This window comes from Solea solea, chromosome 3 (assembly GCF_958295425.1).
Source record: "Solea solea chromosome 3, fSolSol10.1, whole genome shotgun sequence".
Classification (NCBI taxonomy): domain Eukaryota; kingdom Metazoa; phylum Chordata; class Actinopteri; order Pleuronectiformes; family Soleidae; genus Solea; species Solea solea.
In genome coordinates this window covers 20,173,206-20,187,690 of record NC_081136.1, presented here as the reverse complement: position 1 = coordinate 20,187,690, position 14,485 = coordinate 20,173,206, and the positions used below count along the sequence as shown (strand labels likewise).

The window sequence follows — 14,485 nt, the reverse complement described above, 5'->3', positions numbered from 1 at the left end:
TACAGTACATGGTCACTGGAGGGCAAACACACCACTGAGGGAGCGGTTTAAAAAACCCTGAACAAAATACAGTCTTTATTCATTATATACATTACATACAATACAATACTACAAGGCTTTCTACAAATTTACTGAATAGTATACAAGCTTAAAAACCACTCAGTACCACTCAGGAGTCAGGATTAGGACAAAAATGGAAAATTATACAAAATTACTAATTCATAAAGTAAAGTTTGGTGTGGAGGAGCTTTACCATAAAACTTAAGAGAATTGTACCAAGTAGTTCAAAGGATCTTTTTTCAAACAGTGTTCTGGCACAAAAAGGCTGATCAAGCATGATGAGCCAAATAAATGTCCACATGCCAATTATCCCTCACATTTCACATCATAAAGACATCTTTTTCAAATCTGGTGTCTTTTTATTAAAAAATAATCTCATCTCTTAATTGGAGCAGCAAATCATCATTTATAAGTTCTATTAACTGTAGAGGATGTTTTATTTTGGGACTTTACAGTAGCAGGTCATTTCTGTTAGTTTTTGTCAATTTTTGACAGAACCATCTCATCTTGGTGTTTACATAACACCAGCACTACTTAAAGTGATGATGATACTACACAACAAGAGTCACAGTAACATTTAACACCTTCAATCTCTTCAAACCAAACATTGGTTGTTTTGGCAGTGTGTTTTAGGTCGTTGGCTGCATGATGAAGGATCTGTCTTCATCAATCGTTACATAGGCAGACACAATGTTTCTGTAGACCTCTAAGTTCATAACGCTGCTTTTATCATGTGTTAACCAGCAATGAAGATCAACAAGCTCGTCTCAGAAGCCCAAGCCATGCCATCACCTCCACTGTGTTTCACAGAACAGCTTGCGTGTTTGGGATAATGAGCAGATTGTTTCTTTCTCCAAACTTTCCATCACTTTGCCAAAAGGTATAGACAAGGTTCAAATGTTCTAGGACAAAGTTTTATAGACTTATGTAACAAAGATTAACCTTTATCAAATTCCAATCAGACCATCCAATTCTTATTGCCTTTTTCCTCTGTATTAATCTTTTGATGTTGAACCAAAATATTTTCAGTGTAATGCAAAAATAAAGGAATAGGCCTCACTGATCACAACACTTTTGCATGGGAGTCATGTTTGGGCTGGAGCAGGCTCACCATTTATATTTTTAGATGTTGATGACAATGGAAAATATCAAATTGCAATTGCAGATATGCAATGTCATTGTGAAAATGATTATTTTAGTTTTTTTTTTTTTTTTTTAGACAACAGTACATTTTCCTTTACCTTGCTGTGCCCTAAGACAAAGACACTAGCTCAGAAAAAAAACATTACTTGTCAAAGTGTTACCTTTCATGGTTTTCCATTTTTTTTTTATACCTATAGCATGTTTTTGTTTAACAAAATAAATGTAATCATTGTGAAACATGGGTTTTTTCAAAGATTTTTCTTTCAGACTGTGACAGAAAGTGAACACATAAGACACAAAGAGATAGAGGTATAGCAGGGTTTTCCAAACGGCTGTCCATGGCACACTGCAAGGGGATTTGTAAAAATATTTCAGAGACTCCAGTGTGAATGGAGATGTTTATTTTTTTTCTCTTTGTATGTTGGCCCTATGATTAACTGGTGATCTGACAAGGGTGTATCCTGCCTTTTGCCCCTTCAGCTGGGATGGGCTCTAGATCCCCAAAGTCCCTCTGCAGATTAGTATTTGAAAATAAATTATATTAATGATGTTACTCCCACAGAAAAAACAATTGTGTTCAAGACTCACTACCACCAACTGCAGTCGACACCAATCAGCAAAGAACCCAAAATCAAAGCATGATTGTGTGACAGAAGGACCACACATTTGTTGTAGTGGTTTGCACTCTTGCCTTTTCAGCAAGAAGGCCCGGGTTCGAGCAAGGGCCTTTCTGCATGGAGTTTTCATGTACTCCCCGTGTGTGCATGGGCTTCCTCCCACAGTCCGAAAACATGCAATATGGGTATAAGGTAAATTGGACACTTCAAATTGACCGTAGGTGTGAATGTGAGAGTGAATGGTGGTTTGTCTCTATATGTGGCCCTGCGATGAAATGGCAAACTTCCTATGTCAGCTGAGACACAGCACTGCACCCCCCGAAACCCTCCTGTGGAGGATAAAGCAGTAGAAAATGGATGGATGGATACTTCTAAGTAAGAGTGGTCGGATTTCTGTGTATGCAATTTAGATGGTTGTTTTTAAATTTTTACCTGGTAGCAATTGAATTATTACTCATCTCTGCTATATAAACCATGTCAATGCACCAAACATTCAAACAATTTAATTATGACGTCAAAAAAACAGCTTTGCGATGTGCATAAATTATGGTTCTTATAATATATATAAGTATACCTTATTTAATTCCTGTTTTGTCCACCACATCTGTCTGTGAGGTTGACTTTTCAGTTTCTGTAGTATTTTTTCCGTATCTGTTGATTCAAGTTTATTGACCGGATGTTATTATGCTACCACTGCACTGAAAGAGAAAAATATAAAAGCCACAAAAGAATGGATGACTCTGGGCAACTCTTGCAAAAAAAAAAAACAATTAAAAATACTTGCTACTCTCAGCACATTGAGAACCAATTAGGAGTAGAGAGGGTGAACTATCTCCAAAATTGACCAATGGCCACGACCTGGTGTGCTATTGCTGCCTTTGGCACTCCCTTTAAGCCCTTTCACATCAGTTTTTATTACTGTAATACTGTGGCAAAATGTGTTTCACCTGATCAAAATCTGGATACTGCCAAATCCTAGCGAGTATTACAGTAGAGCCAGAAGGTTTCTCTGAGTGAATCTTGGTGTTCTGAAGGAGGACAAGGAGCATCAACTATGTGCTCAATTCAGGAATCTTCAAAGCTACATTTATGTATAATTAATTTATCTGTATAGTATCTAAACCCATTGAATTAAGTTTAGTACATAAGTAAGTGAGAACAGAAATCTTATGTAAATGACAATCAAACCATAAGCTGTAAATAATAGATGTGTCCTAAGATTTTGCATATAAGATTCAATAATTTGGGAGAGTAGCAGATAGCTGAAACATAGCTGTTATTTTAATTTTAATTAAACTAAAAAAGACCACTTTTTTGCTTTCACTATAATGTGCCTGAATGTCCCATCATACTTTTCTTTCCCTCAAACATGCGGAGGCCGATAGTGGACTTTGAAGATATTTGTGTGAGTAAAAATATTAGCCTTTTCATAGAAAAAAAAAAGACTTGAAAATAAAATAATGGTCTAAATAATTTGTCTGTGTTTCGGACTGAAACACAGACAAACCTCAGCTGATGAAGTCTTTGTGAAATGAAAGTGATGTTAATGTGTTTATGACGTTCACCTATATTTACACAGATTGTGACATCAGCATGTCACAGTGATGAAGCAGAGCTAATCCACACCACAAAGAAATTTCTGGAATAGAAAGATAACTAGTGTGGTTCATCCATCAGTTGCTTGGGCTGTATAAGTCAGTCCAGTGGGTGGAGTGATGGGTGATGGAGGGATGTATCAGAGAGGGGAGGGGCTAAAGGGTGATGAGGTCTACTAGGTTGCCCTTGGGCGGAGTCATACTATCTGGGAAGAAGTTGACAAGTGTGTCAAAGAGCTGTGTCCGCTGAGCATACGTCTGGTCCACATCTGAAAAACCTGACAGTGAAAACAGAAAAAGGGGAAACAACTGTTACTGTTTCTGCTCTTTACAATTATGGCATGTGTATCAAGTGTATCAGTCAGCTTCTAAATCACAACTCGTATCCCACAGGAAAAACAGGAAAATAAAAAGTGGAGAAGAAAAACAGAAAATCCCTTACAGTTTGACAGAGGGTAACTCCAAAGTAATATTTTGAAAACTAACATAAAAAAGAATGCCAACTGTTTGCTAAATCAAAACAAATAAACATAAACAAAAAACACTCACACATTTATCAGTGTAATTATAAAAACTAGAATTTAAGAGAATTACAGTTATCATGACACTATGATTTTCTTTTTAAATTGGTTTTCCACCATTTATTTTTAACTACATGTAAAATGGATCAATCACATTAGGTTGGTGTTTCATCCTTTTGAAGTGTTGTTGGGCAAGATGTCCATTGCGTGTGTGATTGATATGCTGTATTACAGTTATTAGCGAAATAGTGAATGTGCTTTGAGTGGTTCCTAAGCAAGCTCTATCTAAAATAAACTTGAGTCAGATTTAGTCAACTGGCAGTTTTTAAACCATTAGCATAGAAATCTGTTTCACTATGGTTCTTTTTTTCTCATTTCTATTCTTTATTGCTACTCATACCTGTATTTTCTATTTTCTATTCTAGTTGTATAACAGCACACGTTTTTCACAGATTTGTTCTTGTAAAACATTGTGACAATAAAATAATATAATAGATAATAATTTTATAGCAATAAAATAAATACATGCACAACATCAGGGGACTAACCTTTTTATTTGCAGAGAAAACACTGTGCTAAAATACCTGTTTACAAAAATCTATAAGCTGAAACTAAAACACTTAATTTACTATTTATTCCAAGTTAACCATTGATGTTATTGAATGGTGAAAGCTGTAGCAACTCATAATGAAATAACAGCTCATAATGTAACAATGACTTATACTGTGACAAAAGTGTTGCATTATCATCATTTACCTCTGAAATAAAGGTACAAATAAAGCAAAAGACATGGGTTTCAGCACCTTAATAAACCAAATTAGTGAAGCTGAGCAGCCTATTATTTATAACTGTATTCTCACATTTTATTGATGTATAAAGTTGAGCCATTAGGTGGCATCCATGAGACTTGTTTTGGGCCTTTGAGACTGTCGTGCTCACCTCTACTGTCTGACTAGTGCAGGTAAGCAGCACTTTTTGCGACTTCTACAGTTCAATTAATATCCTTGTTAAATCAAGCCACCCACCATTTTTCTTTAAAATATTCTGTGTATTAATATTTTCGTTAGCACAATGTTGTATGTTTTAGCTAGCTGCTATTTCTTGTGATTTAGCTAGCAGTTGTTTCATGTGTATTAAGATTTTAGATAGGATAACATTGTATGTTGTAAGCATTTAGTATCCGACGCAGTTTTATAAATCAACACCTGAGACTTGATTCCATGCGTGAAATTAGTTTTAGAATAGTTTTTTTTGCATTGTTTTACCATTCTGTCAGCTGGTTTTGTTGCATTTGCATTGGTGTTTTACAGCGTGACTTCCAGCTGTGTTGGGGTCAGTTGTCTCCCATGTTAACTGAGCAATGTGGTCTTTCCTCTGAACTCTACCAGTACGTTTAATATTAATCAGTGGTTTTAATGGGTAGGGCAGCATTTCAATACCTACCCGCAGAAATTTGTGCCTCTGTGAAAACAAAAGTGGATGCCTGTCTGACACAAAAAATAATAATTTTCATGTTTGTGTATACAAATTGTATACAAACTGCCATGAGATTTGGTTGTATTATTTGTTTTATGTACATAGCAATAAGGATCACTTCTACTATGGTGCAAGTAAATCTCATATACAAGCCCTGTGGAGGAAAAAACAGAAAAGATGCCCAGCTACCTAACAGTGTTCAATAAACCACACAAAAAATTAGTTTTGTTGATTTTTTCTTTTTTACTACTTTATAGTGTAGAACCTGTGACGACCCCTTATTATGGGAGTGTTGTGCTGGCCTTATTTGTTTTGTTTCAGGCCTGGAGGCGGGGTCATTATCATCACAGGGATGAGCTACACCTGGACACCACTTTTAAGAGGCCTTCCTTCCTCCCTCTGCCCTCTCTCTCTCAGACTCTGGCTGGCCTCTCTCGCAGAGACACAGACACCCTGGGCATGGGCCTTGGCGCGGCTGTTTGTTTTAGTTTAGTTTTGTTTTATGCATCCACACACACACATACACACACACGCGCGCATACCTGCCTACACTTACTGATTACTGACACTGATATTTAATTCTCTGTTTGTAAATAAATCATAGTTTTGCACTAGTCCTCGTCTTCTCTCCCTATTTTTGTTGCAGCCTAAGAGCCGGGTTGTAACACCTTATCATCAAGCAAGTTTACTTTGCTCTACCTTTTTCAATCTGCCATCAACCAGCAACATGTAGAGGCTCATCTAGGTTTGTAGTCAAATTATTTGTAGGGGGGCACAATTGCCTCGCCTCAATGTTTAATCAATTAATGTTGTTTCATTTACAGAAATCGGAACAATGAGAGTGGGCATAACAATCTTGGTGCTGTACACACTGGGCCTTTTGGTTGGTGACATTCAAGGCCATGGAAATCGAGTGATGGATGATGACCATCACTCCAATGATCCTGATGATGACATGATGTTAGGGTCACCATGTGATGTCCCACATGTTGACCTTAACACAGTCCATCAAACTGACCCTGATATTGTTCCTTCTGTTCCTGATGATACCCTCTTGGTTATTAGCCCTAACTTGCCTTTGCTGGTAGTGTCATCCATTATCCACTAATGGACGACACTGGCGTGGCTCAGTGGTTAAGACTGGTACCCTGTGTGCGAAAGACATCATGGTCGCAAGTTTGACTCCACGCCTGGCTGATTGTACTCAATTCCAATGTAAGACACTTTGGATAAAAAGTGTAGGAATTACAGCTCTTTAATACATAGCAGCCTCTTTTTCAAAGGACCAAAAGTAATTGGACAATTGACTCAGAAGACTGCAAAAACAAATAGCACGGCTGCATGGGCTCTTCCCTCATTAACCTGTCATCAATTAAGCAGTTAAAAGGTCTGGAGTTGATTCCAGGTGTGGCATTTGCATTTGGAAGCTGTTGCTGTGAACACACAACATGCGGTCAAAGGAGCTCTCAATGGAGGTGAAACAGACCATCCTGAGGCTGAAAAAAAAGAAGAAATCCATCAGAGAGATAGCAGAAATGTTAGGAGTGGCCAAATCAACAGTTTGGTACATTCTGAGAAAAAAAGAGTGCACTGGTGAGCTTAGGAACTCAAAAAGGCCTGGACATCCACAGAAGACAACAGTGGTGGATGATCGCAGAATCCTTTCCATGGTGAAGAAAAACCCCTTCACAACATCCACTCAAGTGAAGATCACTCTCCAGGAAGTAGGTGTATCAGTATCTACCATAAAGTCTACCATAAAGAGAAGACTTCATGAGAGTAAATCCAAAGGATTCACCACAAGGTGCAAACCATTAATCAGCCTCAAAAATAGAGAGGCCAGAATTGACTTTGCCAAAAAACACCTGAAGAAGCCAGCCCAGTTCTGGAACAGCATTCTTTGGACAGATGAGACTAAGATCAACCTGTACCAGAATGATGGGAAGAAGAACGTTTGGAGAAGAATTGGAACAGCTCATGATCCAAAGCACACCACATCTTCTGTAAAACATGGTGGAGGCAGTGTGATGGCATGGGCATGCATGTCTTCCAATGGCACTGGGTCACTTGTGTTTATTGATGATGTTACAAAAGACAGAAGCAGCCGGATGAATTCTAAAGTGTATAGGGATGTACTTTCTGCACAGATTCAGCCAAATGCAGCAAAGTTGATTGGACGGCGCTTCACAGTACAGATGGACAATGATCCAAAACATACTGCAAGAGCAACCCAGGAGTTTTTTAAAGCAAAGAAGTGGAATGTTCTGCAATGGCCGAGTCAATCACCAGGTCACAACCCAATCGAGCATGCATTTCACTTGCTCAAGACAAAACTTAAGGCAGAAAGACCCACAAACAAGCAAAAACTGAAGACAGCTGCAGTAAAGGCCTGGCAAAGCATCACAAAGGAGGAAACCCAGCGTTTGGAATGTCCATGGGTTCCAGACTTCAGGCAGCCATTGCCTGCAAAGGATTCTCAACAAAATATTGAAAAGTAACATTTTACTTAGGGTTATGTTTATTTGTCCAATTACATTTGAGCCCCTGAAATGAGGAGCGTTTGTATAAAAAAAGCTACAATTCCTACATGTTTAATCATATATTTTTGTTCAACCCATTGAATTAAACGTTGTAGTCGTTTCATTTCAAATCCAATGTGGTGGCATGCAGAGCCCAAATCATGAAGATTGTGTCACTGTCCAAATATTTCTGGGCTACGTGATTCTTTGGTAGAATGTATAAATATTGAGACGGATGAAGACTGCTGTATAAATATTAGCAGGTTATATAAAGCAGCTGGACGCAATAGTGGCCTTCCATACAAGATCAGGCAGCTCTTCAGCCAAAATACCAGGTGTTTTACTGCATGGATTGTGATTCGACACAAATCCTGTGGATGCGCCATATAACCGACATATATTGGAAGAAATAAAGTTTTTTCCGTTTTTTAGCCCGATCTGTGTGATCACGGGCACAGTGCCTGACAAATGAAGCCCTGTACTAGATTTTTGTTGGCTAACTTTGATTTATGATTATGTATTATCCATGCATATTGTTTAGTTAAATCATGACTTTTGTGTTTTTTTTACTTAGGTGTACTGACAGGGTAAATTATTTCTGAGCTCAGTGAGCTAGTTCATGTTTTGTATGACCCCCCATGTCTGTTCTTTAAGTATAGTTTCACAAGTTCCAAAATAAAGTGAATGTTGAATGAACCTGTTATGCTGCTGGTATCATGTATTTAATGCAAGTAGTAGGAAAATGTTTATAAGTGTTTATTAAATTGGCATTAAAGAGCAACAATTTAACTCTACGGTCTTCATCAGGCTGTACAGAAGGAAAGAGTGTTGACTTACTTATTTGAAAAGAACTATCTTGAATGTGTTTTAAATGTAGAAGTTATTGATTCCTGCATTTATTGTAGCAATAGAAAATGCTCTTAAACTACATAAACTACATTACATTAGTAATGTTTAAAAAAACTGGTGCACTCAAGTAGTTTTAGTTTAGACAGGGAGAAATGGAGATCTTTGAAAACGATATGGCAGTTACCAACATTACAAACCGCGTATCATTTGTTTTTCACAATAAAACCAAAAATAATAATAATCATTTTGATTACAAAAAAACAGATTACTCATTTTTACAATTTCCAATTTTGTGCTGAAATGTGAAAAAAAGATACTGAGCCCTTCCCGTTAAATCCATGGATGTATTAGAAGAACTGGATAGTGCGCCGCAATCCGTGTATCATTCGTTCTTTTCATATTAAATTGACATTCCAAAATCGAAAAATGATAAAACAGTTTGTTAGTTCCTCATTCGTTTATGAATGGAAAGATTTTGATTTTGATATTTAATTTGTGAACCGGAAGTTATTGTCTTCTTCGTGTGTTGCACTTGGAAGTTTAACGTTAGCCTTCAAAACCATACTGAGGATCAATCATGGAGCGTTTCATCTCATTCAAACGGGTGACTGTAAAGGAAGACGACATGACGACCGAAAAAATCGGCAGGTAACTTATTGTAGTTTCATCTAAAAATAAGTCCCATTTATTCTGTAAAATTGCACTGATGTAACGTTAACTGTTAGCTATGTTATTTTATAGCTAACGTTAACTTTACTAACATTGAACTGAACCCCTTCCTTCACTGTTTACATTTGAAAAGTTACATGGCCCCAGTCTCTACATCACCGATGACAGCAACTTAGCCCTATTTCCTGGGCCTGATGGCCACTTTAGCACTTTAGACCTCATAGTAAGGGGGCATTACGAGGTGCACGGCGAGAGTATCAGTGTGGAGGACTCATAATTGACTTTGCTGAGGATGCCCATAACAGAAGCCTCAAATTCCGGCTGTGACCATGTGATGCAGTGAGACCTGCGCTCTCTTCACCACTGATTCCCGGGGAGGCTGCTTGTCTTATTGTCAATATCTGTTCATAAAGTTACTGATAAATGTGATGAAATTAGAGTTGAAGATAAACATGTTGAGTGAAAGAAGTTATAAAACTACTTTTAACTCGTTATTATTCCTAATAATTTGATCACCAGTCTGCAGGTTTTCTGGCCTGACTTTATTTTAATATTTTATGATTATTATATTAAACATACATTGTAATTATAATGATAAGTTAGCTTTATCTGTAAACCACCTATACAAAAACAGTTACAAATTTGAACTTTGAAATTTAAACCAAAATACAAAGCATAACAATTAGACAAAAAAAAACTATTCCATTCATGATTAATATTCAATGGAATTGTTTTTTTTTTTAATCATCATAAAAGCACTTAATGTTGTCGTGATTTTCTTGGACAATAATATATAAAATCCCTGAATTATGTGACAGCAAAATTTTGTATTTCACAAAATTTTGATCACAGTATATCAGTGAATGGAAAATCAAGCAAATAGCGTCCAATTATGTCAATTTACTTTTTAGCTTACTGTATTAATTTATTTACAAATCCATGGTTTAAAACCCGAAGTAAATGTGCCATCGGTATTCCGGAAATCCGCTAGCAAACGTCAGTAGCGTACTCCCATCATGCCTTTCGCTGTTCATGGACACCCCAAGCAAATCAAGAGCGTGAATGGCTCGTTCACATAGCCGAGAGGCATTATGGGAGTAACACTACTGCGCATCTCTATGGGCCGCACAGCAATACATCACGTCAAAATTGGATTAAACGGGACACACTCGTTATCCGTTATATCCATTTCAACACAAAATCTGAAATTTTGTTATAACGTTATCCGTGTTTTCATTTTGATTTTGTAAACAAATATTGTGAACAAGTAGTTTTTTTATTTTTGGATTTATTGTGAAAAAAAAAAGTAATGAATGATACACAAATTCATTGGCTTCTTGATTAGCCACAAATTTGCTATCACTCGTAAACGAAAGCTGTGTCAACACTCCAATTTATGTTGTCGTGTTTTAAATTAAGATTAAAACATCATTGGGGTTTCTTGTTAATACTTTCTGAAGATAATCAATTTCCTGATTTTACCAGCACGCACATATGCAGTGGCCCTTAAAGATATGGAAGTATATTAATTCTGAATTGGAGCTGAAAGCAGTTTGATGCAGAATGTTTTATCTTTCAAAATCACATTTTTAAGTGAAAACGTAGCAGGGTGGATGTAGTCTTACTATGTAATTAGGTCATAGTATGTAATTAGGTTTTTACCCAGTGGGATGAAATCAGAGCCAGACTTGAAGAGAGCAGAGGGCAGGAGCTGAAACTACAAGCACAAGGCAGTCTGAGTAACTTTGACATCTTACAGTGCTGAACAATCAAACAGTTTAAGCAGTTGAGGCTCCCACTATGGTCATTCTAACACTACATCCAGCTTAACTGTCTGTATTTTTCTGAGCTTTAGCTTTAACCTCTTTTTAAAAAAGTACACACAACAAAAAATATCTTGATCTGTAACATGTAAAGACAACAACAAACATACATACAAAAATAAAAAGCCAGGAACATTTCCATACCTCTTGGGTCTCACCGGGGTCTGTGTGGTCCACAGTGAGAGACAGATCATTCTGAAGGTACTTTAGTGCAGTTATTGGCTCTGACTGAGCTTTTTCCTCAAATCTGAACAATAAAAACACACCAAATATATGACCACATTTAGAGTAACTAAACGCTAGACTGCAAAAGACACAAGGCACTGCATTTTTAGTTGTGGGTCTTTAACAGTGTAAAATGTCAACCTCCACCAACAAATGAACATGAAACAACTTTTGTGTTATGATCCTAATGCTTAAAATTAAAAATATCAAAACACAATCAAAAATGTAATGTCAGTTCTTCCATTTTTCATGATCTTAATGCTTAATATACTAAATTTTTAAAATGATTAATTAAGCATAATAAAAAGAGAAAGTACTCAAAGAGAGCAAATCTCCACCAAAGCTACTCAATTTCCACATCACAAAGCCTGGTTTTATTGTGCAGGCTCAGTTTTTTGTTTTTTTAACTTACTTAGTTCAGTGTTTTATTGTATTTGTCCTTTCAATGTTTTCATTATTTATATATGTGTGTGTGTGAGTTTATATACTGTGTATATTGTCAGTTCAATTGTTTTTATTTTATATTTGTAAGGTTTGTACATCACTTTGGTGAAACTGAGTTTTTTGTAATGAGCTATAAAATGTAAAATGTAATAACTTCTTCCTTGGGCCACATTATAAGTCAAAATATGTCCTTCTTTTTGAGTTATGCTGCTCACAAAAAGTTAGACAGACAGATGGGGCCCAAAAAGATAACCTTGGCAGGTGTTGAAATAATACACTGCCTGGTCAAAAAAAAAAGTTGCCACCTGGATTTAACTAAGCAATTAGGCAAGGGTTTGCTGCAGTTGGTCAGGTCTAGGTTCAGCAACATTATGTGCCGAAAGAATGAGGTCAGCTGACTATCCGAATATACTGAATGACCAGATTCATCCATCAATGGATTTTTTTTCTTCCCTGATGGCACGGGCATATTACAAGATGACAATACCAGGATTTATCAGGCTCAAATGAAAGAGTGGTTCAGGGAGCATGAGCCATCATTTTCACACATGGATTGGCCACCACAGATTCCAGACCTTAACCCCATTGAGAATCTTTGGGATGTGCTGGAGAAGGCTTTGCGCAGTGGTCCGACTCTCCCACCATCAATACAAGATCTTGGTGAAAAATAATGCAACACTGGACGACCAAAGGTTTGGTGATGTCAGTGGGTCACAGGCTTGATGCAGTTATTAAAGTCAAAGGATTTGCAACTAAATATTAAGTCTTATTCACTTTAATCCTTTTTAAGTCTATCTGTTCCAATACTTTTGCTCACCTAAAAATGTTGCGTTCTGTTACAAATAATGGCATTTTCTAAATTGTGTGTCAGATTCAGATGTAAATACCTGGAAGTCTCATGTTCATCTTTAGATGTCAAACCCAAATGTTTTCAGTCTATGGCAAAAATAAAACAATTGGCCTCACTGTTCCAATACTATAGGAGGGCACTATAGGTCAATATTAATGCTCATAAATGTGTATCACATAAATTAAAGGGAGACATTAGTTTGTAGCAGGTGCTGGGGATAAAAGAGCAACACACCTGTATTTCCTGATGAGGTATCTGCAGTGACGAAGAAGATACTCCTTAGAAGGCCTGCACAATTTGAGAGACCAAAAGTCATCCAAACGCATCTTGGGAGAACAAGACTTTCCAGGGTTTCCACCAAAGAGGTAATGAACCTGGAAAGAAAACAAATTAATCAAATATTCAATTCAATCCTTTAATTAACAAAAAACCTAACAACAAAGTGAACATGAAAATTAACACCAAATGCTAAAATTAAAACCTTGATCCACTGCTGAACTTTTGGTAATGGGCATAAACATTGCAAACATAAGTTAATTGTGGAGTTCCACATGGCTCAGTGCTTGGGCCTATACTTTTTTACTGTATATATGCTTCCTTTAGGGAACATTATTAGAAAGCGCAACACACACTTTCTTTGTTTTGCAGATGACACAGCTATATTTATCAATGAGGCCGGATGAAATAAATCAGGTTGTTCAACTCCAGGAATGTTTTGAAATCAAGTCCTGGATGGCCTGTTACTTTCTACAATTAAACTCAGACAAAACTGAGGTCTTTATACTTGGCCCTAAACACCTTACAGGGAAAACTTTCTGGCCACATTGGCACTTTAGATGACATCACCATGGCAAGTTCCACTGTGAGGAAACTTGGAGTTATTTTTGACCAGGAAATGTCATTTTATTCACACACAAAGCTCATTTCCAGAACAGCCTTCTTCCACCTGCGGTACATTATGAAAATTAGAAACATTCTGTCCTTAAACGATGCCGAAAAACTAGTTCATGCTTTTGTTACATCTAGATTATATTACTGTATCTCCTTATTATCAAGATGTTCCAACAAGTCTGTTAAAACCCTTCAGCTAATTCAAAAGGACGAGTTCGGAGAGACCATATCACTCCAGTGTTAGCTTCTCTACAATGGCTTCCTGTACAGTTCCTCCTCCTCACATACAAAGCACTTGTAGCCATCAGTAAATATATATTTTATGCTGATATTCTTACATTCAATGCTGTCCATCTTTCCAGTGTGGTACCACTTTTGGTTCATTTTTTTAATTTCTGCTGTAGACTTGTTTCCATTTACCATGACACTCGAGGGCATACGATAAATAGAAGGTAACTTTGACTTGTAATATGGCTTTGTAATACTAGGACACTAGCAAAAGTAGAGGGAGAATTCTGAAGTATCTGACTTAGATGAACACATTAACAATTTGGTGCTTTTCACAGACTTGACAGCACTGCCATTGACGGTGAGTGGGGTGTGTGGCCTGTGTTTCTTCCTAAAGTCCACAGTTTTGTTTTGTCCATGTTTAGTTGAAGGTTATTGATGTCACACCAATGGCAGTTGTACCTCCTCTCTGTAGGCTGAGTCGTCGTCGTCACTGATGAGGCCCACCACTGTTGTGTCATCTGCAAACTTGATGATGTGGTTCGAATTGTATCTGGCAGTCGTGTCATCAGCGT

The 14,485-nt window shown here is 37.1% G+C and overlaps 1 protein-coding gene across 2 annotated transcripts in view; it reads right to left on the bottom strand.

The window, feature by feature from the left end:
- Nucleotides 1-46: 46 nt before the first annotated feature.
- Nucleotides 47-14,485, bottom strand: part of mkln1 (muskelin 1, intracellular mediator containing kelch motifs) — a 54,088-nt gene continuing 39,649 nt past the window's right edge. The window contains exons 15-18 of one of the 2 annotated variants that reach the window (XM_058625849.1): nucleotides 13,026-13,165; nucleotides 11,417-11,519; nucleotides 11,112-11,166; nucleotides 47-3,693 (exon numbers count right to left, since the gene is read on the bottom strand). In XM_058625849.1, coding sequence (XP_058481832.1) covers nucleotides 3,572-3,693; nucleotides 11,112-11,166; nucleotides 11,417-11,519; nucleotides 13,026-13,165 — 420 coding nt within the window. In that variant the 3' untranslated portion in view covers nucleotides 47-3,571. The remainder of the gene's footprint in view (nucleotides 3,694-11,111; nucleotides 11,167-11,416; nucleotides 11,520-13,025; nucleotides 13,166-14,485) is intronic. The other variant, XM_058625850.1, reaches the window with a different exon arrangement.